The following is a 27,293-nucleotide window of genomic DNA, read 5'->3' as shown; positions in this document are numbered from 1 at the left end:
ACACAAGTTAAGAAAGTGGACAGAGTTTTGGAGCAGATGAAGCTCCTCCCCCCTCCGCACGCGCACGCACGCACACACACACACACACACACACACACACACACACACACACACACACACACACACACACACACACACACACACACACACACCAGACACACACACACACACACACACACACACACACACACACACACACACACACACACACACACACACACACACACACACACACACACACATACACACATACACACACACAGCTCCTCTTGGTGACTGCAGTGATTAAATTCTTGACCTCCCCTCTCGCCTCAGATGGTGTGATATCTCCGTGTCATGTGCTTCTCTCTCTCTCTCTCTCTCTCTCTCTCTCTCTCTCTCTCTCATGCTACAGGACAGATTAGTGTTTTCATTCCACAAACATCATCAACCTCACCCGCCAGTCAAACGGAACGCATTGGATTCTCCATGATTTCCTTTGAGCACATTGTGACTTTTTTTACATTTCCGCTGAGCAGTGACCTCGCCACATTTCACCTCTTCCCTTCCGAATCACCCGTCTCTCCTCTGTGACGTGCAGGGACCCTAAACTGACGTCAGTCCTGTTTGCAATTACCCACAGTGCCCTTATGCTGTCTGGGAAGAATGAAAAGGATTGACGTCTTTCTGACCATCTGCCTCCCTCTGATTCCTCTCCCATCCCTCACGCTGTACTGCCTCGCCCATCTCCTACTATTCTTTGAGAGGATTAAGTGTGTTTGTATCTCCGTGTGTCTCTGTCTCATCAATGTGTAAGCGCAGCCTCTTGTGTAATGTTTGCATTTTTCGTCTGTGTGTCGGTTGCAACTTTTGATCCAGTAATATCTTTGTCTGTAGGATTTCTTTGTCTTTACTCACCAAGCTGACGCATGTCCCCCTTAGAGTGCAAATCCCTCCACAGATTGCACAACTTACCTCAACAGCGGAGAAAACACAGAAGAATCACTAGTAGGTATTTAAATAAATCTCAGAAGTTTTATTACATACAATATACACACAACCTGGACCTGTGAGTCTGAGTTAAATATTGAGGATGTACGGAGGTAATTAATGAACTCTAGTTTTAAATGAATGGGCAGTTCAGTGGGACAGAGGAGACAGATGACGTCATTTTACAGCATTTAACAACTTAAGAATGATAATTAGGGAAGAACAAATAAGTTTAAACATATAACAAAATCAATACAGCATCTTGCCTATTACTCATCATTTCAGACACTACAACAAAAAAAAAAATACAAACCATCGATAATATGGACAAATTAACATCAACATTGACCGGTGTCAGGGAGGAAAATGAGGTGATGTGCAAGAAGAGCACCAAGGATACAAATGTTGAGATGCAGGAAGGTAAAGGAATATAAAAATAATGTCTGCTGGTCATGTGTTTCGATCATTTACATAAACCTGTTGTGTTACTGAGGTCATTTGAAGCAATAGTTTGACGTTTTGAGAAATGCAGTTGTTTCCTTCCTTGCCTTGTGTTAGAGTGATTCCTCGGATACCGCACTCTAATATGAAGCTACAACCAGCAGCTGGTTAGCTAAGCATAGCATTAAGATTAGAGTAGGGGGGAAACGGATAGCCTGGTGAATTCACTAACATAAAATGATGCGTGGTGGTTTTTCACACATTTATGTCCTGGGCTACTTGTCTGCAATCAGTGAATGTAAGTAAAGATGGAGAACACATCTCCATGTCCTCTGTGCAAAAGTGAAGCCAAAATATCACGTAAAGAGTTCAGAATAATATCAATTTTCTCACATAACTCTCTTCAACCAAACAAATAAACGCAAGTCCAAAAATGTCAAACTATTCAGTTGTAAGTTAAACAATTTCACTTTCTGCAAAGGAACTAAAAGTAGAAGAGAGTGAACCGAGCAAAGGAGGAACTCATTACTTGTGGTTGTGCTTTAAAAGGCTGGTAAAAACACCAACATACTTTTCTCATCAAGAGCACACCCACAATTCCCTGGTATCGTAAACGTTTAGGCAAACAGGAACTTTTTGGGGTTATTAAGTGAGAAATCTACGTAATAATTAATGAATAAAGGGAATGAAAGGAGTAATCTAGGGAAACAACTCTTCATACAAAGGTGCTGTATGTAAGTTTTTGCTATCGCTCACCAATTCTTAGCATTATATTTATTTATATGTTTAGGAGAAACATTGCAAAAGCATCACACTAAAGCTTTCCTCAGCAGTGGGAAACAAGGCCATTGATAAACTCTTGTTTTGCTTCTATTCATATCCTTTCTTTCCTGCTTCAGTTAGCAAGCTAACTAGCTAGCTCCAGTCCATCCCCTCGGGTAATACCACCTGAGGTAGTGAGTCACCCAGTCTGAGTCCAACATGAGAGGATGAAGAAGTAGCAAGCCTTAAGGATGAATTCGAACATCTAAAGTGATTTCAAAAGTTTATATACAGCACCTTTTGTTGGGTTTCAGCTAACAAGAAAGCTAAAATGAACAAGTTGGTTTATTGGGCTCTTCTCAGGAATGTTACAGCGTGTTGTCATTGAAAGAATTGATCAATCCTGTCGATTTTGGAACACAAAACAAAAAAAAGAAATAACAATGTGACCAACTAGAAATCCACATGTGCCCTCCGCTGGGCTCATGTGTGAAAAAGCTGAGCCATGCAATAAAGCGGGAAAAGCTGTCGTACAACAGAAACAAATCGCTGGGGAAGCTTTTCTGTGGTAAAAATCCAATCATGGCAGGTCGCCCAGTGGGATGACGTTCCTCCGATCATAGGCAGTGTCATCACTCTCCTCGCCGTCACTTACTTCACCCAAAACCCTCTCTCTCTCGTCCTCCTCCTCAGTTTCACTCTCTCGCCTCAGTCGGTCCCGGTCCCGTTCCCGCTCCCGTTCTCGCTCTCTGTAGCAGCGAGGCATTGTGGGAATCTGAGACAGAGAAGAGAAACAAATGAGACTCGGTAGACGATGGAGACTGTACCAGCTGACTAACGAACTCAACCTTTACTAATGCAAACATGGGAAAAGGAAAAGGAAAAGGGTTTTAGAGACAAAGTCATTTCAGCTGAAATCTACATAGATTTTAATTATCTATGTAGCCTTCATACATAGAGTCTGGTGTTCAATTGGAACACATATCATACCATGTAAAGCACAAGATACTGTACTAAAAGATAAAAGCCTTGAAACACAATATACATATATGTAACAAATAACTTTATTAATGGCAAATAACAGAATTTCTAGATGAGAATACGCAGATGATCCAGGTGTCTACTGTATGTTCTCATTATTTAACAGATAAAGTAACTATATGACCAATTTCAATATCTCTTCAATACATATTATCTGTATATATATATATATATATATATATATATATAACATAGCCTTGATTCACAGGGGAACAGGTAGTCTGAAACATTACGGTAGAAAAAGAGCAAGCAGTGGTGCATAGATACCTGGTTATCATGGCTGGGCAGAGCGGAATAGCCCGCCTCCGTCCTGCGGAGTATGCGGGGTGAGTGAGTACGGAAAGGTCGGGGAGAATGGGAGCAGACGGAGCGCGGAGAGGGAGAACGGATGGAGCGGGGGGATGGAGATCGGATAGAACGGGATGGCGAGTAAGTGATTGAGTGGGACTGGGAGAGGCTGTGGTGGTTTTGTTTGGGTGGGCGAGGGGAGCGAGGTGGCAGCTCAGGCGGTCTGAAAGGGTCGACCAGGTCCATCTCGGTGAAGATCGGTGGCGGAGGGATGAAATCTAGCTCCTCCTCTGGATGGAGCAGTTGCATTTGCATTTGCAATTCGGCCGCGTCTATTTCGGCCAGCTCCGCCTTGGACAAGTGGTCCACGATGCCGGCACCAAACGAGTCGCCCACCACATTGATGGAGGTACGCATTCTGTCACTGAGTGGACAAACAGTATCAGTGTCAGCGGGTGAAATGATGAGAGCCCCCATAAATTGAACATTCTTACAATAAAGCTCACAAATGTGTATTTTTAAGCTCTTGAGGAGAAGCTGAGAAGTCATTCATTACTCATATCAGTGCCTATCAGACACCTGACTCACAGCAGCCAGTCCACAGCGATGAGCAGACTGATGTCCTGGGTGGGCAAGCCGACCGCCGTCAGGATCAGCAACATGGTCACCAGTCCAGCACTCGGAATACTGGCAGCTCCAACACTGGCCAGGGTGGCGGTCATACTGTGGAGGAGACAAGACAAACCATCTTCATACTGAGACAGAGACCAGGAAAATCCATCATTAACGTTATGGTAAAAAGTCAAACAATTGTCAAGACCTCAATGCACAGAACCCAACAAAGTTACATCCTTTGACCAGATAACAGACGGCCTATGCGTACGTTCTGTCTGAGTTTCATACACTGAGAACATGCTTGGTGAAAAATGTAATAGGGATCCTATAAAGTTTAACTTTGCAATGTTGCTGGACAACTGTAAAAGGGACCACACACAGTGTCACATGCGACTGAAGCCTAAATGAATCCATCATACCAGACATGCAAAAAAAGATACAAGGAAAGTTTAATTGTGCAATGAGCAAATGTAAAAAATGTCTTTAGAAAAAGTGAACATGTTAGTAAAACTACAGACCATGGTTTTGTCAGCAACCAGAAAAGTCAGAGGTGAAACCACATAATAATGGAAATCACTGACACAGCCGAGTTGAACAGCCAATCAGAGAAGTTAGCAAATACTTTCGCTGCTGACTCAGCTTGTCTACTCGGCTGAATGGCTGCCAACAAAATAAATAAACATGGTATATAAGAGGCCCTCAATTTACTGAATACCATTTTGGATCTACAATAAAAGGAAAAGTGTGTATGAGTTTGCATCATACAGGGTTACTGCAGGTTTCAACAAGTTACATTTTTAAGACCGTAATTAAGACCCTAAGACCTATGTCAAGTATGACAGGTATAAAGTGTGCCAGAATTGGGTACACCGCCCCATAATTGAAGATATGGTGAATAAGAGGAGTAGAGAAAAACCCTGAAAAGTTGTCTCTATCAAACTACAGACAGAGTCAGTAGACATCTACAGTCTTTCCCAAAGACAAACAGGGTGTCTGGAGATCGATTCTGACCAGGTCAATTATCAGTTCCACGTTAATCTTGTTTGTAGTTTTATAACAGCAAGTTAATATCTGTGTCGTTGAGAAAATACTACAACACACAGACATATTACAAACTATAAGTTGCTGACACTGGTACTTATTTTAAAATGCAACAGATAGCGTTAACATATTTAAGACTTTTTACTATTTAACATCACAAACATACAAGCAGATTGCAAACTGCAAAGGATGAGTTATATTGGTAAAAAACTAAATCATCTGCTGCAAGGCATCAAACAGATTTATAATAATGTGTGAAATAGTTTAAATAGAATGCTTTACTATTACAGAACCAGGTCAAATGGCAAGAGCCTGGCAATTACATGAGTTACCTTTCAATGTCGTCCACGCAACACTTGTGTGAAGAAGAAATATGGAAAGAGGAAAATGTTTTTCATAGTAGGTTTTATGTCTGTTAATGTTGCCTAACTTAAAACCTTAATGCTCAGAAGAATGCCCCTTCCAATGATGTGTCTGCAATTAGAGGAATTATCAGTTCACGTTGGTCGCAGATGTGACTTCTGGCCAGTTTGGACACCGCTCAGAACTGTGATGTTCACTGCATGAGGCTGTTCATCGCTCCGCATTCACTACGGAATCAGTTTTGATAAACTGCAGCGTTAAAAAATCACCCCACACGGCCCATGTGGATCTTATTTCAGGACATTTTTTGCACACAGATGAAACAATAAGCACACACAGCTTTTAAAACTTAGATTTCCGAAGTTGATAGTAAACAGCCATTGATGAAACACAAACAACAAACAACATCAAAGTGCTGAGGATCATTTGTAACCCGCAGCCACAAAAAGGAGTCAGATCCGTGTAGACTGGTTCCAATCAGATCTAAATGTTTTGCTGAAACCTCAAAAATCTAATTATTTTTCTAACTTTGCTCATTTAGCTTTAAACTGCCCTTCAACACAGCACACCATCTATAATTGATGCAAATCAGATCATTTAAACACGCTTTTGTATTTCCTTTCCACTGGTTACTTAGACAACATTTTACATTTGGGCAGGACTACATGACAAATGTTTAAATGCAACACAGACGTTACACAGCATGAAGCCCTGTGGATTCATTAAAACTCTCAGTCGTTAAACAGATTCTAAAAAAACACTTTGAACTGTTTGAAAATAGTTTTATTCACTATCCAATAAAAATGCTAAAATTGTTTCATGTGACTATCAGGTTGGTGCAACGAGAACTTCCTGTTAATTGAAAAAAACAGCTGGTAACATAATCCCAAGAAAATAAATTCCCTGCCATCAAGTCATTATATAACATTAAACATTAACATGATTTACACTTTGAATGTATTTCATCTGTTAAATTGTTTCAGATTTAAGTAAATGAGTACAGCAAAAGTTAAACAAGCAGAAAATTGTTACTGACATAATTAAGAGCAAATTTGATTTTGTTGTAAACAACAAATAAAATTAATGATTTTAGGCAGAGGTTCCCAAACCTCTTTTTTGCCCAGCAAAATATAATGTTGTGAAACTGCCATAAAAGGGGGAGGGGTTGTGGTGGTGGATAAAGTAACACACACGTTAGGTCTTTTATCATTATTTCCTCCACTGTAGAAACTCTGGCAGTTCTTAATTAAGCAGGCTGTTAAGTAACAACAGCAAGAGGAACACTGTGCATGCACACAGAGCAGATACAGCAGAGATATAAAACCAGGATCAGTTTTAAATAGAGAAACTTATAACAAGATTTAGTTCAGTATTTTTCAGCTTTTTCTGCGAATTAAGAAAATTGGTTTCTTGCAGCCTGGTAGCAAATGTAACATGCCCCAGTTCAGTGACACTTTCTCGACTAGAGCAATCAAAAGTCACTCTCAACTGTCAATCAAGAAGTTTAACCCCGTTTTTATAGCTATATAAGATCAAAAATAACCATCAGTGTGATAAGAACTACTTAAAATGAGTGAAAAAGGTATTTCACGTGTGCTTTGATTTCTTAATTTGGTGCATGTCCCATACGCAAACATAGAGGAGACAAGGTTTGATGACCTTTACTGCAGCCAGCCACCAGGGGACGATCAAGACTCTTTTCCCTCCTGCTTGGGGACCTGTCATGTTGTCCATCTTTATATACAGTCTGGTCTGGGCGTTTACTGTCTATGGCTCAAATTCTATGTACTTTCTCTCCTTTGCATCTGGCCTGCACATGGATGATAGGACTGTGATTGTCATAGTTATGGTTTTTGGTTTTTAGCTTCAGATATTGTCACGCACATGTTCCACCCATTTCGATCTCAGAGAGGTGTGTCGATGTCTGCAATGTTTAGTTCAAGATCTACATCCACCACGTGCTTTACCTGACTGTAATGATCTGTCCGCTGTCCAGGGTGATGTCATTCATCTGGGCGATAAAGATGGCGGCCACAGCCTCATACAGTGCGGTGCCGTCCATGTTAATGGTTGCACCTATGGGCAGCACGAAGCGAGTCACACGTTTATCAATTTTCAGATTCTCCTCCAGGCAGCGGAAGGTGACCGGTAACGTCCCAGCGCTGAGAACAGAGGAAGAAAATGGTGAAGATGTACAAAGAAAAAGGATCAAAGCTTCTGCTGCAGGAAATACAATACGTGGACAGGTGGTGAAAGACAGAAGTGCAGTGGTGATGAGGAAGGTGAAGGATAAGAAAAGGAGGGAAAAATTGGATTCGGACGAAATTTGAGTCGCCTGACAGCCTCCTCCCGACAGCTGGTGGAGGCCACTGCTGCAATCCTCCAGCATGTGAATTAAAGGAATTTGAATCCGGGCCCTGCTAAGCTCAGGTCATAATATAATTAGAGAAAACCTTGATAGGATTACCCATATTCACTAAAGCCTCAGTAATGTGCCAAAATGACAGTTGGTTTCAGCAGCAATGCAGAATTCCATGCTGGCCGAACCAACCCGAGCGAGGCAGGATGCAGCGGAGCCAGTTTGGCTGGTGACAACTAATCCAGAGGCTCAGACATTAACAACACAGGATCTGTCTGACATGGGCTCGTTCATGATAGCCTGTGTTACACACATTTGGCTCTGCTGTCCCGATCTGTCAGTTCAGTTTGTGTAAATACAGAATTTGCCTTTGGCCCTTTCAGATTTAACCCGAATGGCTGAAAGGGAGCAGCAGGCCACGGCGATCAATCATAGTTACTACAGCAGCTGCTCGAGGAATAGATGCTGTAAAGGAAACATGTGACACGCATGTGTTAACACATGCCAACAGAGAACTTTCACCCACCAACACGTACACACACACACACGCGCAAACACACACCCTTCCTGCAGACTAGCCTACCTGCTAGCAGTGCCCAGCGCAGTGATCCAAGCTTGGAAGACTCCAGAGTAGAAAATAAAGGGACTTTTTCTGGTGATAGCAAAGTATATAGCAGGTAGGATTAATCCGCCGTGGATCACCAGGCCCACGATGACTGTCACCATGTACATGCCTAGCTGCCTGGCCACCACTTCCAGGTCTCCGATGGCTGCAATCTTCCCTGCGATCAAAGAGGCAATGCCAACGGGAGAGTACCTGCAAAGAGTCAGCGAGAAATGTCAGAGCTGCAATATCGGTTATGAACGTATTCTTATTATTCCCCATTACTTTTGAATGTTTTTAATTCTTTATATAAATAAACTTGTATATATGTGTGTGTTTAGTATCTATATGATTCAGGAGTATTTATTTAGATATGTAAATATCTTAACATTGTTAAACATTATTCTTAAAGGTTCAATGTGTAGAATTAAGTGAAATCTAGAGGTGAAGTTGCATGATGCAGCTGAACACCCCTCACCTCACTTTCCCCTTCCAAACATGACAGAAAACATTCAGTGGCCATAAAATCTCAAAGGTGTTATAGTTTATCTAGTTTGGGCTACTGTAAAAAAAATGGCGGCCTCTGTAGAGAGGATCCTCTCCCAATGTTAATATAAAGCATGTCAATATAAAGGGCTCATTCTAGGGTAAAGCAAACAATTAAGATGAAACAGACTAGTGAAAACATCATTCCATTATAGAATCATTTGAGGTTCATTAACTTGGTCTTCAAATTTTATTTTTTTCTAAAACCAAAAGATTTAGTCACATTACACAAGGCGCTGCAGCAAACCTATATGAAAATAGTGATATTTGCTTGAAAGATTACTTTCAAATTAATCAGACCTTCATTATGTCAAAATCTTGTGCTCGAAACCTGAAAGAGAAAGTCTTTCCTCCTCAGGAACCTGATGGATCAAGTTCTCTCACCCTGCTGCTTTATATTGCTTTCATGATTTCATGACGATTAAATGAATTATCAGCTAAGGTATTAGAGCTAAAGAAATATCAGAATCATATTTATTGTTTTCTATTTGTTTTACACTCATGTTAATGTGAACTATCAGACCACCTGATTAATCTATACTCATTGTCAAACATCTTTTCTCTGCTTGAGGACATAACACATTCTTGGATCTCTGGTTTCCAGGCCTGGAGTGCAGTTGTTCATGAAAACAGGCCGCTGTGGGACTTATGAATTAAAGCTGTGTATCCCCTTTAGGCTCTTCCTGGTGCGAGTCAAAGCAGGTCTCACGATGACAGCGGCCTGGCTGCTCAGGTCAGCTGCACGCTGCCGCTGGCATTCACCGACAGTTGTTTGGTGGAGTATGCCACGTATGATTTGATGGATGTGTTCCCCGTATGATACATGTTTTTGTATACACTGGACCGTGTTTGGCGAGCTCCATAGGCCCGTGAGTAATCTGTTTATACTGAGTGAGTGATACGAACAAGGACATAATTCCTTTGGTGTCCAGCTGCACTCGTAGATGGCCTAGGAGAGCTGCGAGACAAGCATCCTGCTGTTTTTCTTCCAACCGCCTACCCGCTCCCTCCTTCCTTTCCCTTCCCTTCCTGTCTCTGAGTGCCACGACACGCTCGCTCTCCGTGCTACTAGCCGGGGGTCCTGCAAAGCCTCAAGGCCTCTCCTGCTCTCTGAAGGCATGCTCTCACACGCCACCTTCCACGTCCTGCTGTCCCCCCTGCCAGCGTCTGCCTTCTGCTCTGCTGCCAAGTGGCTCCTCTGTCGTTGGTGGATTCATTACATTTTGGAGATCTTCCACCCCGCCTCCCCTGGGAACCCACAGCATTGATCTGGGCCCTGGCTCCTGCTCCTCCCCAACATACCAAAGACTCAAGCATGTCCCAGGGAAACCCTCGCCCTCTCTATCTCTCTCTCTCCGTCCTTCCATCTGTCCGTGTCTTTCACTAACACACTTTCCCCCGTCGTCCTCTTCCTTCCTTTTCAGTCTTCACTGTGCAACTCTGTTTCTTGTTCCCACAGTTTGTATCATGTACACAGTCTTCACCTTATCTATCACTGTCGCTGAGCTCCTTGTGTGGTGTTCTCCAGAATGTCAAAGCAATGCAGCCGGAGCGCGACATGAGCAAAAACAGACGCATGTTGTGTACACTTCAACACACTGCACACAAATATGCACAGGAGGAAACAAGACACTGACCACATGATCATCGAAACCATCGTCATGATAATTTCATTGAGGATGTTGAAGAAGTCGCACATGACCTTCCCGCGCTCGCCCATCTTGCCCATGCAGATCCCAAAGGTGATGAAGAAGCCAATCATACCTTGAGGAACACACAAAGCAGCAGGTCAGCGGAAATAACTGCGCCGTTTTCAATGCAAAAAAACAAAAAAGTAATTTATATTTGAGCATGAAATGATTGGACAACCAGAGGCAAATCTGCTCCATCATCAACTCACCGAGGACATTCATGCCCCATTTATACTCCAGTGTCTTTATGCCCACTATAATGGGCTCAGTCTGGTTTGATACTGGGACCGGCACCTTTTTTAGCACCGTCTGAACCTGGAGACAGAACGACACCGTGCCTGATGAGCTGTATAGAAGAAAACTGAACAGAGGAGAAAGCCTGGTGCTTTGTGTAATCAAACAAACGTTTGGAAACAGCACAGCAAACTCCGATTTGTGTTTCAAGAAAAAGTCAAACAGAGTAGGGATTATAGAAAAATAAAGACAAAAAAGAGGAGGAGAGGCAGGTTAAAGGTTGAAGAGGGGAAGGACGATTCCTTCCTGCTAAAGCAATTATGCCTTCTGTGACTTCGATGAATCCCTGATGAGCACAAACAATACAGGCAGTAAAGCAGAGATGCAGACAGAAAAGAGGGAGAGGCACAGAGAAAAAGAGAAAAAGGAGATGATACCACAGGGAGGAGAGAAGAGGGGAAAGAGTCTATAAGCTCATACTCAGCACGGCTCCCTGTTCACCAGCAGATGCCTACTGTGGTAAATAAGGATATGACGTTACAGATGTAAAGAGATTAGCAGTAGCAGAAGGGCTGACCCTCACCCAGTCAAACACAGGCAACTTCTTCTAATCATTCTGAGATACACGCATGTCAGAGAGAAGAGGGGGGAAATAAACACAGGATTTGGACAGAAGAAGGCAACTGTTGTCTCATGATTGAGACTTGGATTATCGTTTAAAAATGATCAGCTTGGATAAACAGTGGCCGTCTCCCGACTCCTTCTGCTGTGTCCTACTATACCAGTGTCTTCAGATGGTGAATTTTAATCTTTTTTGTAAACTCTCATTCAAAGACAATTTGGTTCAGGAAGCCTTTCATTCTCGTCTTTAGCGGTTTTATTTTTGGTATTATTGTACCGCAATCACTCAATTATGGTTTATTATAATTATATAATCTATAAACTAGAGGGATTTCTTATCAGACCGAAATAAAAAATACAGAAATATAAATTAAAAAAAAAAATTAAGATTGAGTGGAAAACACAAACAAACAAACTGCTGTGATCAATAAAATATATCAAATAATCACTCATTCAGCAGCACAATAAATTCATAAATATATTTAGTGTTGCCTTAAATTCCCGCTTACAAAAAATAGAAATCAAATCTTCAGAGGAAAAGCTGTTGAGAATTTCAGATTACTGTAGTGCAAACTGGATAAACTAAACGTCTTTTGAGTTTTTGTGACAACTGAAGGCTACTACGGAGGGTGAGGGGTAACCAGCTGAAACATGCAAATTCACCACTAGATGTCACTAAGTTCTACACACTGAACCTTTAAGTCTTGAGCTTTATAAATACTAGTTGGTGAACTTTGTAACCTTTGGACAGAGAAAGCCTAACTTTTCACATCTTTCTAGTCTCTCTGCTAAACTTTGCTAACCAGCTGATTACTGTGTATTGCCATGTACACAGCTATTTATCCTGTTACATAAAGCTCGACAGAAAAAGCAAACTAGAATGGAACTCAGTAGATCCATCAAGGCCCACACAACACTGCATATTGAGTTCTTTCTTGGCCCATGTACCACCCTTCCACCAAGTTTAATTGAACTCTGCAGTAGTTTTAGCAAATACTGCTGAAAAACAAACAAAATAACAAACTTCTCCTTAACTTTTATGTTTGCATTTTAAAGGCTACACCTCCAGGACTCCACATGCACAGATGGCAGCCTTGACCTTTTGGTCCCTATGTAGCCAAAACCCTCTGATTTAAATCAAACCTCAGCTCCTAACTGTTAACGGACACATGTAGAAAACATTGAGTATGAAGTTTGGAGGACGAAAGGACTCTCACCAGTCGTTAACAACATCCTGCTGCTCCTTCTTTATGTCAGTGCCTCGGGGAGACATGCTAATTATTACAACTATGTTCTTTTCAGGAGAACTCAAAGTGATCTATTAAATATGTTGCGCAACTTTAATTATATCTTTGGAAATGGGTGACAAAACAATCTCACTTAGGAGCACCTATGAGGCTTGGATCACCTGTTTTAGCTTCTGAGCCATTTATATGAACCTATGACTGCATCACAATGTGCATGCATGAGTCGAAAAGATGTTTTCCCTTATCTGTGGACTAATTAACTAAGGGCTAAGGAAATAAGAAAACTCCAGTAATTCAAAGGAAAAAAGGACAGTTTGAAGAAAAGTCTCAAGATAAGCTTATTTAGTTTCCTCTTCCCAGAACGCTCAGTGGTTATAAAATTGCAGATGCTTGTTTTTTTCTGGACATTTGAAGAAACTTCTCATCCACGTTGGCTTAAAAACGGTTCCCCTGACAATGATCATGTGACATAACAGAAAGCTCCAGAATAGCTACTTGTTGTCTTCTCTGAGCACTATTCCATGTTTTTTCAGTTTGTATTTGATGCTTGCAACTCTACAGTGTGCACACAAGAAGAGACAGAGTATGCTACCTGTTGGATGCTGGCCTGCACCAGGTTCTCAGGGAAGAGGTTTCGGAGTAGGTCAAGGAAGGCATCCAGGCTGTTGACTTCCTGGTTCTTCGGGGCCGATTTTGACGTGGCTCCCCTCAGTTTGGGGTTCCCCGGGTGGATCCCCAGCACCAGAATGACCCCGAGGATGGCAGCTATTACAGTGGTGGACATGTAGTACACCATGGCTCTGCTGCCCATCCTGCCACTGGAGCGTGCGTCTAAACCAGCCAGCCCTGAAAGAGACAGACGACCATTTGTGTTCGCACTCACCAATAATCAAAATGATCCCTGTTAATGTTCACAGAGGGAATGAAGTGGCCTTTCCTGGAAGTTTAACACTTGAATATCCACATGTTACTGCCCTATATGCTATACATGCACTATACACAGAGTTTCAAATGTTCCCAGGTTCATAGATAGTTATGATATTTAAATTTGTACATTTTAATTTTCAACAGTGGTCTGGGTAGCCATAAATTCCCCTCAGTTTTTTAAAAATTGTTTAGGTTCAAAATGCTCTCACTATGTTAATAGAGTGTTATGTACAATTAAGATACTGATACATATTCAGTCTTGACGGATGTATAGATTAAATTGTTATGGTTAATTAGATATTAACATCTTTCATCTTCATGAAAATTATTAGACGTGTACTTTGACTTTATAGTTTGATCTATGTCCCATCTGATAACGTGGAGGAAGCAGGATTCAACTTATACTGCAGCCAGCCACCAGGGGGTGGTCAAGATGTTTTGGCTTCACTTTTGTGATCCTTCCAGTCGTCCATCTATATATGCAGTACCACACTGTTATGTGCTACTGTGCATTGAATTGCTTGTCGGTGTGTGTGTGTGTGTGTATATGTGTGTGTCTGCACACCTGTGATGAGACTGGAGATGATTAGAGGCAGGATGAGCATTTTCAGCATCCTCATGAGGATTTCGCCCGGGAAGGAAACCATCGTGAGCGTGGAGTAGTCCGTCACCTTCATGTAGCGCAGAAGCATCCCAAACACTGCCCCCATAACGACACCTGACAAGAGGAGGGAGTTCATTTTTTATGGAATTTTCTGGAAACAGGTGATGTTGATTTTAAGTTTTTGTACAGATAAACTGATGTACTTAGACCAAAATATAGTCTTTCAAGAACTACATGTTTCAGTACTTCAGTGGCCCCCAAAACAATGCCTGATTTACATCTGACATGTAGGAGGCTTCTGACTAATGACAAACATGTAGCGTAATCTAAACAGGTTTAAATCTGGGTGACAAATGACAGACAAAAAAAATGACTTTGTAGGGCTTTTTTTGGGACAAAGAACACTGCTATGCAGAGACACACCAAAGTGTTTACAGAGGAAGACCAACGACAACAAAAAGCTCAAGATGCCTCACGGGAAAAAGATCACAGAGTCCGTACACTTAGGATTGTGCATTTTCTGCAGCACATTTGACAATAAAACTGACCTCAAATTGTATTCAACTCAATCAGTTAAGAATGTAGGGATTGTAAGGATGTTGTAGGGATGTTTACCAAAAGCTGAAATTGTTGTTTTGTCCACAATTACAGCCTTTGAGCTCGCTGGACACCTTAGCTTTTATTTCCATCAAATTTAAAAACTAATAATATCAGAACACATCAAGAGTTTCCTCGTCGTTGCGTACCCGCGACAGTGAGTCCCAGCAGCAGGTTGTGGGTGTTGCGGCTGCAGTGGCCTGCATCTTTATACGCAACGTCTGTGTTGTCATCTCGCTGGCTTTCTTCTTTCTCCTTCTTGACTGTGCTGGATTGGTTGGCTGTCGTCTGGTTTGTCATCCTGCCTGTGGAGACAGAAGGAGAACATATGCTTCAACATTCTCCAGCATGTGTTTGCCTGCACACTGTGTCTCTTAAACTAATTTATCAAATGTAAAGGCTGGATTGTTTATAGACGATGTTAACAAAACATCTCTCCGGAGGCCAGTGAGGGCTGGCTGGTCTCAAATGCGGATAAGGGACAACCAGGGACACCTTCCACTCACCCACAAAACAACTTTGAGTTTTTGGCTTGGGAGCCTAAAGGAAGTAAAAAAGCGTGACTGCAGGGAACCCAAACACGGCAGGCGATGGCCAAACAGGACATGAAGAAATAACTTGAGAGATGTAATCTGTGCATCATCCTCGAAGTGGGAAAGGCAGCATGCCAGGATCTAAACACAACACAATCAGGAGCTGCTAACAAAGGAAGAAATATAGTTGATGGGTGCAGTTAGGAATGAGTCAGCTAAGTGGGCCATGGACCATCTGTGACCAACAGGTGTGACAGGTCTTTAACACAAGGTTGAGTGGAAGTTACTTAAAGCTGGAATGTGGGACTTATATATATACATGAAGATCTATTACGTCCAAACCCATTGCAAACAACCAGAGATTTAAATCTGCAGTCTGTGATGACATTAAGTAACGGCAACTAGGAGCGTGCCGGAAAAGCAGAAGGCGTGTCCAAGAAAAGTTTCTGATACTCCAGATAAAGAAGAAAACTTTGTGTTCAGAGGAGGAATTAAAGTAAAAAACTAAACAATCTCTGGCGGGAACAAACACAGATTACCACTGGTATGGATTTTCTTCATTTCAGAATGCTGAAAGAAGAGAAGAAGACTGAGGGCAGATACAGACGACAGGTTTGCATTTGTGTACTGTTGGGAGAAGGCTATGTTTACCTGATCTAAGAAATTAATGAATGTCCTGAAAGTGTAAAAATATATCTGTTTTTGACAGATGCGTTTCGAGTATGAGAGAGGGGGCGCCATTGAGCTCTTATTCATGTTGTTTTATATCTGCAGAGGAAATACTTTGACTACAGAATAGGATTGATTCTGTGGGCTTGTTCCATAATTGTATCTATTCAATAGTGGTAGAGACATTTCACCCAAAACCACAAATGTAAGCCACATGCTGGTGCTGGAGGAGTCGGGGGGGGGGGGGGGGGGGGGGGGGGGGGCGGGACCTCTAAATGAATTAAGATAAATAGACTTGGAACAAAAAAAGGTCTGCACACTATTTTCTTTCTAATCCATCGAGTTAGGTGGATCTTCTGGTGGTACAACAGAAAAAGTCAGAGAATCACCAAAGTCAATAGGATTCATCCCCTGGGGATCGTAAGCGGTTGTACAAAACTTAATGGCGTTCCATCCACTAGAGGCTGAGATTCGTTGGGATGAATGTGTTGGACGCAACAGAGCGACCACACAACCAGTGTAGGTACATAGGATTAAGTATGATGTGTTAGGGCTAGCCCCGCCCACAACATTTGAGGTCGGGAAGTTCGGTCTGGAATCGCTCCGTTGGGGAGAATTATGCCCGACCGGGCCAATCAGATTGTCAGGGCGGGCTTGATAAGATGATGGACAGATGATCAACGGTAACGTAATCAACCACGTCATCAAAGTGCCCTTAGGTTGATTGCCTGCCGCTGGAGAGCTGAGATGTGTAGATGCTGCATTTGAGAACGTGGAGGCGATGCCAAAGCGCCGTGCGACGCTAATCCCTATCGCGCCGGCTCTTGGCTGTTCACACCGGACACTGAAGCAACGCTGAACCGCCGGGCAGCGCTAATAATATCACCCCCCCCCCCCCTCTCTCTCTTTTTATCTGTATCACTGCTTGTGTGGCTGTAGTGGATGGGCAGAGGGGGACATTTAATAATGTCATTGGTCAAATTAAAACTCCAGGACAACAGAAGGGGACTTCAGAGTATGGGATGCATATTTGATCATTTATATCATATAAAATATGTCATCAATATAGTTTAAAACCGTTTTTCAGTTTGTTTCCTGGCGCGATACGCTCGCGTCAAGCGCAAGAAATAGACTCGACGCCGAAACGATCTCTGCACGGCGCGAGGCAGCCTTGGCACAGCGCGGTGCTTCAGCCTCCGGTGTGAACCCGGCGTTAGTAAATAACTGACAATGTGTCGTTTAACTTACGTCATATACTACGTTGCTCTGATTGGTTGTAGGTATATCCAATTGAGACAAGAGGCTTTTTTTTTTCTGGATCGGTTGAAACACGCCCCATAATCACAGCCCAATGGAGCAGTATCAGACTCACATTCTGACTAGAATTGTGAGTATGACAACGTCAGGCTATGTTAGGGCTGGAGGATGAAACAATTTCAATAAATCAAACAATACGATTTCAATGGATAACATAAAGTGGAAGCGCTGTAAGGAGATATAACAAAAAAACTTGACCTCAGATTTAGCAAACGTTTTGCTGTTAATCGAGTGTTTGTCATAAAGAAGAGTTTAAAACCACAACCTTCCATCAGGAGCAAAAATCTTTACACTTGACATAAATATGTGACGTTTATCATAATTATCAATATTGACTGTTATTAAATATTTTATCTTGATATAATTGCTCATCTCTATGATACATCTCCAAATTAATACACAGATAATGCAGCTAAATGTGGTCGAAGTGAAAAAGTCCCAATGTTCCCATCAGCCCACAGGTCCACATCCAGGACTTGATTATTCTGAACTCTCAACCTAGAGCCATAAAGCTGTCAACTGTTATAATTATTACTCAACGTCTATTTCAGCTCCCGTTCGTCAACACAGGATTGTGACTGAAGCAATCCAACTTCCCTTCGAGGCAAAGTCATCACCTTCAACTTGGAGAAAGCGTCAACGAGTAGGAATGCGTCCGCTGTCCAATAACACCGCGCTACATTTGTCCTTAACAGAGACTGGCCACCACCATCTCTAAACATTAATCATATGTAAACACATCTGGAGAGCAGCGCAGCCAACGCCAAATCCCTGTCAGAAGTATGACTGTCACATTTACAAACAGTCTGACTCAGTGAGACAATTGCAATCAGACTTGATTATAATCCATCAGCTGAGCCCATGGCATATTCAGCAGCAGCAGCAGCAGGGATACAGTCTTACACATTCACCAAAACTACAGTAGACACAAGGGTGCATGCAACATGTTACCTACTAGTTTGTGTGCCGTCACGCTCGCTTTCACCTTGACTCTCTCATCTCCTGCTCCCTCTGGCCATATCTCGGTCCCCTAGCTAGTCTCTGCAGCGGTCACCGGTCCGGGATGTGAAATGTTATATTTTGGAGGCGGAGAATGCCCTGCCAAGTTTCAATCGCGGAGATATAATCCTCGTCGGACAGAGTACTGAGGAGAGGAGGGGGAGGGGGTTCCACTGTTGTAGTCTTCACAAATCCTCTTTTCAATCCTTAGTCCCATTCTTAGCATGAACGTTGTTTTGTAGCATTAGTCGACCACGTTTTAGGATCAATGCTGCTCGTTCCATGGCAAAACGGATATTTTAGAAATGTTATTCTGCGTTGTTATTCTCTTTAGAGTACGATAAGGATAGGTGATGAGCTTTCAAATACACAAATGTCCCCCAGTAGAGCGCATACCACCGTCAAGGCCCAACACTCCACTTAAATGAAATCAAGCGGCACCAAATTGCAAACACCTCATATCAGTCATTTCATTGAGATCCATACATATTTCTCAAAGAAAATAGGACAAATTTGAGAAATGCTCTATCTTGCACTGTTAAAGGAAGAAAACGTGTGGATCTGCTCCAAAATTAATGGGATTCTTCTTTGACCCATGCTCCATCATTCCAACAGGGTTTGTGGAAACACGTTTGGTTGTTTTTTGTAACATCTTGCTTACAAACAAACCATCCCACAAACTGACAGGGGGGAGGTAAAAAGCAATTTAAACTGTTGTATGTTGTGTGACCGAATCATACAATAAGAATAAGGCTGCCTGTCGTCATCTCTGGGAGTGAAAGCTTGGATATTAAACCTTTGATCCCTGAGCAGGTCAGAGGGAGGCCCCTGAAATAATGAAGCAACAGCATGTGTCCTGCAAAGAGGGCGGCGCTGAGGATGTAAGCTGCAAGGACACACTCAAGGACCTGAGGCTGTTCCGCAAATCTGTCTTCTTTCCCCAACACACAGATTATGTTCCTGCTCCAGGAAATGTCAGAGCTGCCTCCGGATGAAACGTAGCTGGCCTCTAAGAACCAGCTCTTACTGGGCTGTCCCAGTGGCTCTGTTCAGCTGAGGAAAACCGAAACCCTTTATGGCCTTCTGAGGTTGAATCTGGTTTCTACATTTCTAATGACTCGTGTGTAAAGTTCTCAACAACGACAAGAAACAGCTGCTGTTCAGAGCATCAGAGGCAAGGAGCAACTGGTCAAAGACAGGCCTGTTACGTCACGTCACAGTTTAGCATCCCCACTAAAATGCAGCGAGTCAAGTCAGAGGGTTCAAACTGTTTTGTCCAGGCGGCTTACAGCAAATCCTCGATTCCGCAGCAACACGACACAGGTATTACAACTCTGCAAGGTAGGCTGCAGACCGAGAGGCACAGGCCTTTGAAAGGAAATCCAGTCTTTGTGAAAAATCTGGAAACACATGTTAGTGAAGAGAGCCAAAGAGAGAAAGCACAAGGGTGAAGGTAGAACGACTTCAAAGTGGCGGTCACACAGCCGCAAGACCCAGCGTCTCCCACAGTGACTTTCAAAGTAATGGACACTGGATAAACACGAGGGTCCTCAATGTAAATACCGTGGCAGTCCGTCAGATGTGGGATGAGGACATATGCAGCGCGTGATAACCATCACAATCAGTCTCCACTTGCAGCCATGTACTTACTACACATCTTCTTAATCGTCATGGTTTCCAGTAGGATGGACCGGCGATGGCAGAATGAGTTAAGCTCCCAGAAGAGCAGGCTTTGATTAATGGAAATGAGCCCAAGCTGCTGTAGATATAGTTGCACATACCATCAGGGCAGGGTGTCACTGCAAAACTACCTCTGATTTAACCCTAGTTGTCATGGGACGGTCGTGTTAACCCCCCACTCATCGTATCCACTTACAGTCGTCCACACTAATGATCCAACCAGGTCTCGAACCAATCACAGATGTTGATTCAAGAGATCAGACAGATGCATGTTGGCTCTATACGTACAGATATTACCCCCCCCTGACGTCCAATCCATCTGCTTCTGATCTGCACTGACATGACAGTAATTCTTTGGTCATCTCTGACTGTTTGTCGTCTTTCTATTAAGCGATTAATCGTAGAAATTGGCATCAGCGATTAGCACATCGGAAACCTCCAACGGCATCACTGGGGACTTCAATCATGCAAATTTAAAGATTGAAGTTAAAGATGGAAAGATTCACGTTATATGCCAAGCTGCAACAAGAACACAAGATGTACTGGATGTTATTTACATCACGAGTGCTCACTATTACTTCTAATACTCTGCAGTTTGTACAACTACATTTTTAGTGAACAGTTTTTTGTATTAGTTTATAAAATTCATAGCATATGAATCGTATTTGATTTGTGCTTTTTCATTGCACTTTACAAAACTGTACATTATATCTACCTTTTCAGGAATGTTACTTACCATTTAAATGATTAATTGGTGTAATGACAAAGTAGTAATTGGCAACGTTTATATTCAGCTAATGTTTGGGTTTACGTCATTTTTCTATCAAGAAGTGAAGAAATGGACAAAAATAGTCGCTGCTTTCAGCTTCTTACAGACAATTTGCTGCTTGTCTCTGTTTGTGAAATCAATATTTTGTGGTACTAGACTTTTAGACATCTGATGAGGTCATCTTGGACTCTAGGAAGCTAAGAATGGTTTAGTTTTTTACATTTAATAAACAGTAACATTTAGAATTTAAAAGAACATTGTATTTTCAGACAGTTATACAGAATATATTATCAGTAGAACATACTTTTCACTTCCTGAAGCACGTTAACAGTGGAATATGTACAAATAATTTATGTTATCTTGAGGTTTGAGGACGTTCATATTTCCACATCAATACAGAACTACACAATGAAGAGCTGCACATTTCCTTAATGTGTAGTTTTTCTCTGAATATGTGTAATTTACGAATATCTATTGTAATACATTGTCAAGCAGGCTTTAACATGTGTGTGTCTGTGTGTCTATAACTGTGTGCTGGTGTCTGTGTGTCTCAGAGGATTATGTCCAGTGGTTGATTGTTTGGTGTGAGCTTTGCAAAGGGATCGAGATATAATCCCCACCCCGCACCCCCCCCCCCACCCTCCCCTCGTTCACCAGAGGCAGAGGAGGATGGTCACCGCAGCCGCACTACAAGACGCTACAAGATAATAACTGTTCTCAAACACACACACACACACACACACACACACAAACACAGGCTTATCTTGGCCACATGTCCGTGTCAGTGTGCACTATCATGAATTCATGCACCTTTCATATTTTTGCATTCATAAGAAAGACATACACAGACTGACAGCATATGAACAGCGTGGAAACAGACTCAGATCTCTGAATATTCTTAAATGTGACGCGTTTGCTGACATTCTCAGAAACATTCAGGCAGTGGAATTACATTTTTTGACGGAAATATTTTTTCTTCCGAATTATCAAAACTGTTGCATGCCTGTTAGCCTCTGTGGCTTCTGAACGTGGGTATTGACGTTAATATTAGCGCCTACTTTTGCCACTGCCTAAAAGTGTAACATTGTAACCATGAGCTCATGAGTTCCATTCACAGGCAGCCGAAATAACTGGGTTGTGGTTGAAAGGCATGATCAAAAAGAACAAGGTAACTTATTAACCAAGCAGCCCTAACGTCCATCTCTCTTAAGGTCATTTCAACGTTTTGTAAGTTTGTCAGTCAACGTGAAAACTTAAATCAACGATTTGGAATAGGGAGAATATGTCCTCTTTCATTCCCAGCCCTGAACCTGAGCATCTGTTCTTGCTCTTTGCATATTTCGTGACTGGGTACGATCTCCTGAGATTAATGCAGCTACCTGACATTTATACCTCTTTTATACCGAAATAAGCCAGTATGAACAGATTTTTTAAACCCATTAAAAGAGGACAATGACTACTTTCCAACTGCCAGTAGAGAGGTTTGACTTTCTGGTTTCTCTCCCGACGGGTCATGTTTGACAAACAACTGAGGGGCTCTCTAACTTTCCTGTTTTGCCAAATTAGTGGTTTCAGTGAGTTGGATCTACCCATTATACCCCTATTCGAATATTGAGCCCAACAGAATTAACTACCATAAGGGACTGGGGACTGTTTCTAAGTAAAGGTTACATATTGTTCCTTTAAAACCCTTTTTTCTTGTTTTCTCTGAATGTGTAGTTACTGCTCTCGGGCTTCATGGGGCACTTTTCATAGATTGCTTGTTCTCTGCAGACACATACTCAACACACACTTACCGTCCATGCAGTCAAAGCAGAGCCAAACATAATTCCCTCAGCATATGCACAACTGCCATCAAACCACGTGTCTGCTCTGTGGCCTCAACAGCAGGGGGGTTAAACGACACGCATTAACCCTTTCAGCGAGGGTCAGCGTCAATCACATCCAGACACACTGAGGTTGGATGTGACCACAAGTGGGGTCTGTGTGGTCACGGCGTGTCCTCACTTGGCACGTCTTAAACCTCGAGAGGTGCTGGCTGCTCAAAGACGGATCACGTGACATTGCATCACTACCTCGGTTGTTTCGGTTCTGTTGTTCTGTGGATCCAATTGTATTGATTACTTTGTAGGGAGGTGAGTTGTAGTTATTTTAAACTTTTCATTAATTTTGAAAAGTACACTGATTAGAAAAAGGAATAAGATTAGATAATCAGATTCAGCAGGAAATTCTGATTTATATCAATATTGTTGAAGAACAACTCTTTTCATGTTTGACACTCAAGATAAAATTGTTTCCTCTTTGTTTGAGCATTGAGGATCCAGTTTTAATGATAACCTCTAAGGCACATATTTGCCAGGCTAACGATTATGTTTCAGTATTTTACGTCTCCACTTGAAAGTTAAATAGAAACAGGGCTAAAACTGATTATTTCTGATATCAATTCAACTTGATGGAACTACCATTAAATGGCCGTAACAACTTTAGTCTGATCATAAGTCAAAAACCCAAAGAGATATATTTTACAATGTATGCACCCAACACTATAACCATTCATGCTGATTATCTAAATGATTAATTGAACAAAAATCATTTCAGAACTTGACTGATGTCTTGGAAGATGAAGAAATTATCACTATTTAGAATTGAGTGAGATCTTTGTTTGAATATATTGTTTAACTAATCATAAATTCCCGTAAAAATATTATAAAATGTTAAGACATTCAGTATACACATTATAACCTCTATGAAGCTCAATGTGAGTCCTCAGATGCTTTGCTTTGCCTAAGAATTGAATTTGTGTTGAATGGAAACAAAGAAAAGCAGCAAATCATTACAATTAGAAATTTGGAACAAATCAAAAATACAGTATATAGTATTGAGCTTGACAAATTACCACTTATAAATTACAACTGATACCAATGAAAAGTTGGTACTGCAAAATTCCAAGGATTTGTACTTTCAATTTAAATTGATGTAATAGAAGGAAAGACACCGCCAGAAACTTAGAGGGTGTCTGTTTGTGTGACTGTCAAGTGTTTGAAATTCAATTGAGTGGACAAGAAGTGTCAATGAGAAAATGCTTGAGCTTATGTATGTGTGTGTGTGTGTGTGTGTGTGTGTGTGTGTGTGTGTGAGATTTATTCTGCATCTGTGAAGTGTCAGTGTGTGTGTGTGTGTGTGTGTGTGTGTGTACACGTGTCCAGCAACCCCCCCCCCCCCCCCCTCCAACCCCCTCATCTCTCGGATGATAATCTGAGTGTATTAATCTGTTGTTTGAACTCCTTAAGCACAGACCGTCTTTCACATCTGCTCTCTTCACTCTTGTAAAGCTCTGCTATTTATAAGCACTCCCTTTCTCCTCTTGCTCTCCTTCTTTCTCCTCTTTTTTTCCCCTTTCCCCTCCCTTTTTGATCCAACGCCGCAACTTTGCTATTGCTCCTCACTCCAGCAGGACCGGATTTCACACAGCTCATTCCCTTACAGTAAATCCATCTTTCCATTTGGCCAACAGACGTCTTCGGAAACCTCCTTAAATCTCCCTGATCCTCTTCCCTCTCACAGCACCCAGCTTGCTACAACAATGCAGATAACTGATATTTAAGATCCGGCACGGACAAAAAAAGCAGAGACCGAACTTTGCATTAACCTGCAGCTCCCTGTAAACTATAATCATTCTTTCTGCAGCTCTAACCCTCTGATGCATCTTCACCCAGGAGAGATGTCGATAGACAATAAGCCAATAATAACCACAAACGACTGAGACGCCAAAGAAAAACGCAATGACCCTGTCAACCTGCCGCATGCGTGAGCAGCGAATGAACGTGAGGACTAGGCTTGCAAAGGGGCGGAACATTTTTGGAAAATTTCCGGAACATTTCCCTAACCTTTCCATGGGAATATTCAGCTCGGGAATTTGGGGAATTTGGGGAATTTCAACCCTCCACTGTGCATTTCTCACTTGTGCAGGTATTTCCCAGCATCCTGCACACTACAGCAGGGCTATTGAGGCCTCCTGTAGTGTGCAGGACTAGTCATGTAAGTTTCAGTGATATAACTGGGGAAAATATATTAGCATGCTGATTGAGGATTGTTCATCTGTTCATCTAGCCGCTTTCTATTCATTTATCCATCAATTGTAAAATATTTTTAAAGACGATTCCAATTGTTTGGCCAACTATTTATATCTCTGGCAATGCATTACTGTTTTTTTACAAGCTTTTTTCTCATCTTACTCTACAGAACTATTCCACGTGCACTATCATGTGTGTGGACATTTTACCCCAGCCAATGTAGAAGGAAAGGCTGTGTACATTTACAAATACGATGCAAAGACCTATGTTAAGAATGACACAAAGATGCAGAAGCATATAGTCAAGTGCCCAAAATTTCCTCAGGGCTCAAATCAGCCTATGACATACAAATGTTTATATTTATGTCTGTATATGACAAGGTAAATACAGGTAGTATAAATACCCACAAAATGTCCCGGTAATTTCCGTTAATTCCCGATAATTCCCATGGAAAGTGTCCAACTTTGAATATACCCGGAATTTTGCAACCCTAGTGAGGACACTGAGGGAGGAGAGAAAAAAAAAGAAGACAACAAGGAGGTGACCAGGCTTACCTGCTGTGTGACGCTGTCTCCCATTCGACAAGAGCGAGGCATCAGGGAGAGGCGCGGCGAGCTGAGGGCTGTGGCGAGGAGGAGATGGAGAGGCAGAGAGGGACGGGGAGCCGAAGTCACGGTCTTTGCGTCATCTGAGGAGAAATTTGCAGATTAATACAACAGCTTGATTCTCTGAGCCCCGAACCACCCTATCTCCCCCTCCCCCCTCTCTCTTCCTTCTCCCTTGTTCACTCACTTCCATCCTAGGTCTGTCTTTGACTTTTGTGGTCGTATTTGTTGCTCTTTATTTCAACTGTCGTGGGCAGAGAAAAAAAAAGATCGTTTTTCAGGTCGAGAGGGAGGGGTGAGGTGGAGGTTTGTATGTGTTTGTTTTTGTGTGTTTGTGTTTGTGGTGGTGGATTTGGTGAGTGTGTGTGTGTGTGTGTGTGTGGGGGGGGATTGCTTACCCTCCCTTCCACAGGAGGGTGCTATGAGTCTGTCTGCACTACAGTGAATGAATCTGCACAGCACCTTCCCTCTGAGGGACCCTTTGACAGATATCAATGTCATGTCAGTCGGTGAGGCCTCTGAGTGCACGGAGGCCCATGGGTGGAGCTGCAACATACTGCACATACATGGGTGGAGCGTTTTCCGTGGACAGCGACACTTTATCAATACACAGAAATACTGATGAAGCAACTGATAAGGACACTGAGGAGATTCAGGCTGGTGATATCACAGCTACGCTGATAACACGATGACAGCGAGTTATCAGCGTAGCTTCTCTACTGTCAAATATGATGTTCAGCAAAAACATGACTGTGCAGACTTCCACCTTCCTTACTGGTATTGCAGTGGGGAACCAGCACCAGAGGATATGACGTAAGATCGATCAATAAATCACAACCACCCGACATTTCGGTTATTACAACATTTAAAAAAACGTATTGTTATTCAAAAGGTAAGATATTACCTTTCTTTTTAGGACTCACCTCTGAAACAATAAAGTTATCTGCATGTCTGACCTGGACTGTGGGCTGATTGGTTGGTTGAACTCTGAGTTAGATGCCATCGGTTGACAGGTCTATTCTAATTTAAGACATTTACAAAATATTTAGGTCAGTAAGATATGTACATGTCAATAATTTGATCATTTTAGTTTAACCCCCTTAGGAGCAGTTGGCAAATTTTGATCACATTAATAAATGTTCACCTCGACAAAATTTGGTGTCTTTGCTTTCAGCTCAACATTGGCAATATGAGATAATTCATGTCACTTTGATATAGTATATCTACATAAAAAGACACAAGACACGTCACATGATTCGATCGCGCTGGCCTGAATGCAAACCCCATAGGGTTGGGTTACTTTAAATGGTTTAAAACCCAAACTTTATTATATATGAGCAGATATTGGGAAGTTTAATCTAAAGAATTTGTAAACATTTTAAAACATCTCCAATGAATTAATATGATTTCTGGACCAGGTTCCACTTTAATTTGCACACTGGGATCTACAGTTGTAAATACAACAATAAACACTTAAATCTGTCTCACTACATTATAGTGTATTATTAACTCTGTGTGTATGTGTGTGTGTGTGTGTGTGTACAGCTTATAATAAATAGTTGGAAATGAGAAATTGTAAAAATGACTATGTGCTGGGTTCAGTTTAATATCCAGCACCTACACACACAAAAAAAACTAACAAAAAATAATTCAAACACGCAGACGCAGACGCGCACACACACACTCACACTCACACAC

At 42.0% G+C, this 27,293-nt stretch overlaps 1 protein-coding gene across 1 annotated transcript; it reads right to left on the bottom strand.

Moving 5' to 3' along the window:
• Positions 1-994: 994 nt before the first annotated feature.
• On the bottom strand, positions 995-25,668 carry slc1a9 (solute carrier family 1 member 9). Its single transcript, XM_062407162.1, has 11 exons — positions 25,545-25,668; positions 15,100-15,255; positions 14,315-14,467; positions 13,415-13,668; positions 10,930-11,035; positions 10,667-10,793; positions 8,463-8,696; positions 7,488-7,682; positions 4,090-4,224; positions 3,481-3,925; positions 995-2,947 (listed from the first exon to the last, which is right to left on the bottom strand). Exons 2-11 carry the CDS (start codon positions 15,248-15,250, stop codon positions 2,753-2,755), a joined length of 1,995 nt encoding a protein of 664 aa, XP_062263146.1. The 5' UTR covers positions 15,251-15,255; positions 25,545-25,668; the 3' UTR covers positions 995-2,752.
• Between the last annotated feature and the right edge of the window lie 1,625 nt (positions 25,669-27,293).

The sequence above is a fragment of the Platichthys flesus genome, chromosome 16 (assembly GCF_949316205.1).
Source record: "Platichthys flesus chromosome 16, fPlaFle2.1, whole genome shotgun sequence".
Classification (NCBI taxonomy): domain Eukaryota; kingdom Metazoa; phylum Chordata; class Actinopteri; order Pleuronectiformes; family Pleuronectidae; genus Platichthys; species Platichthys flesus.
Note: the sequence above shows the minus strand (reverse complement) of the source record. Positions and strands in the feature narration are given on the sequence as shown.

Excerpts from the sequence above, each read along its gene's own strand:
- slc1a9 (XM_062407162.1), bottom strand. The coding sequence starts at position 15,250 with ATGACAAACCAGACGACAGCCAACCAATCCAGCACAGTCAAGAAGGAG. Across the intron at positions 10,794-10,929 it reads ATGGGGCATGAATGTCCTCG|GTATGATTGGCTTCTTCATC; the intron begins GTGAGTTGATGA and ends GTGTTCCTCAAG. Across the intron at positions 7,683-8,462 it reads GCGCTGGGCACTGCTAGCAG|CGCTGGGACGTTACCGGTCA; the intron begins GTAGGCTAGTCT and ends CTCTGTTCTCAG.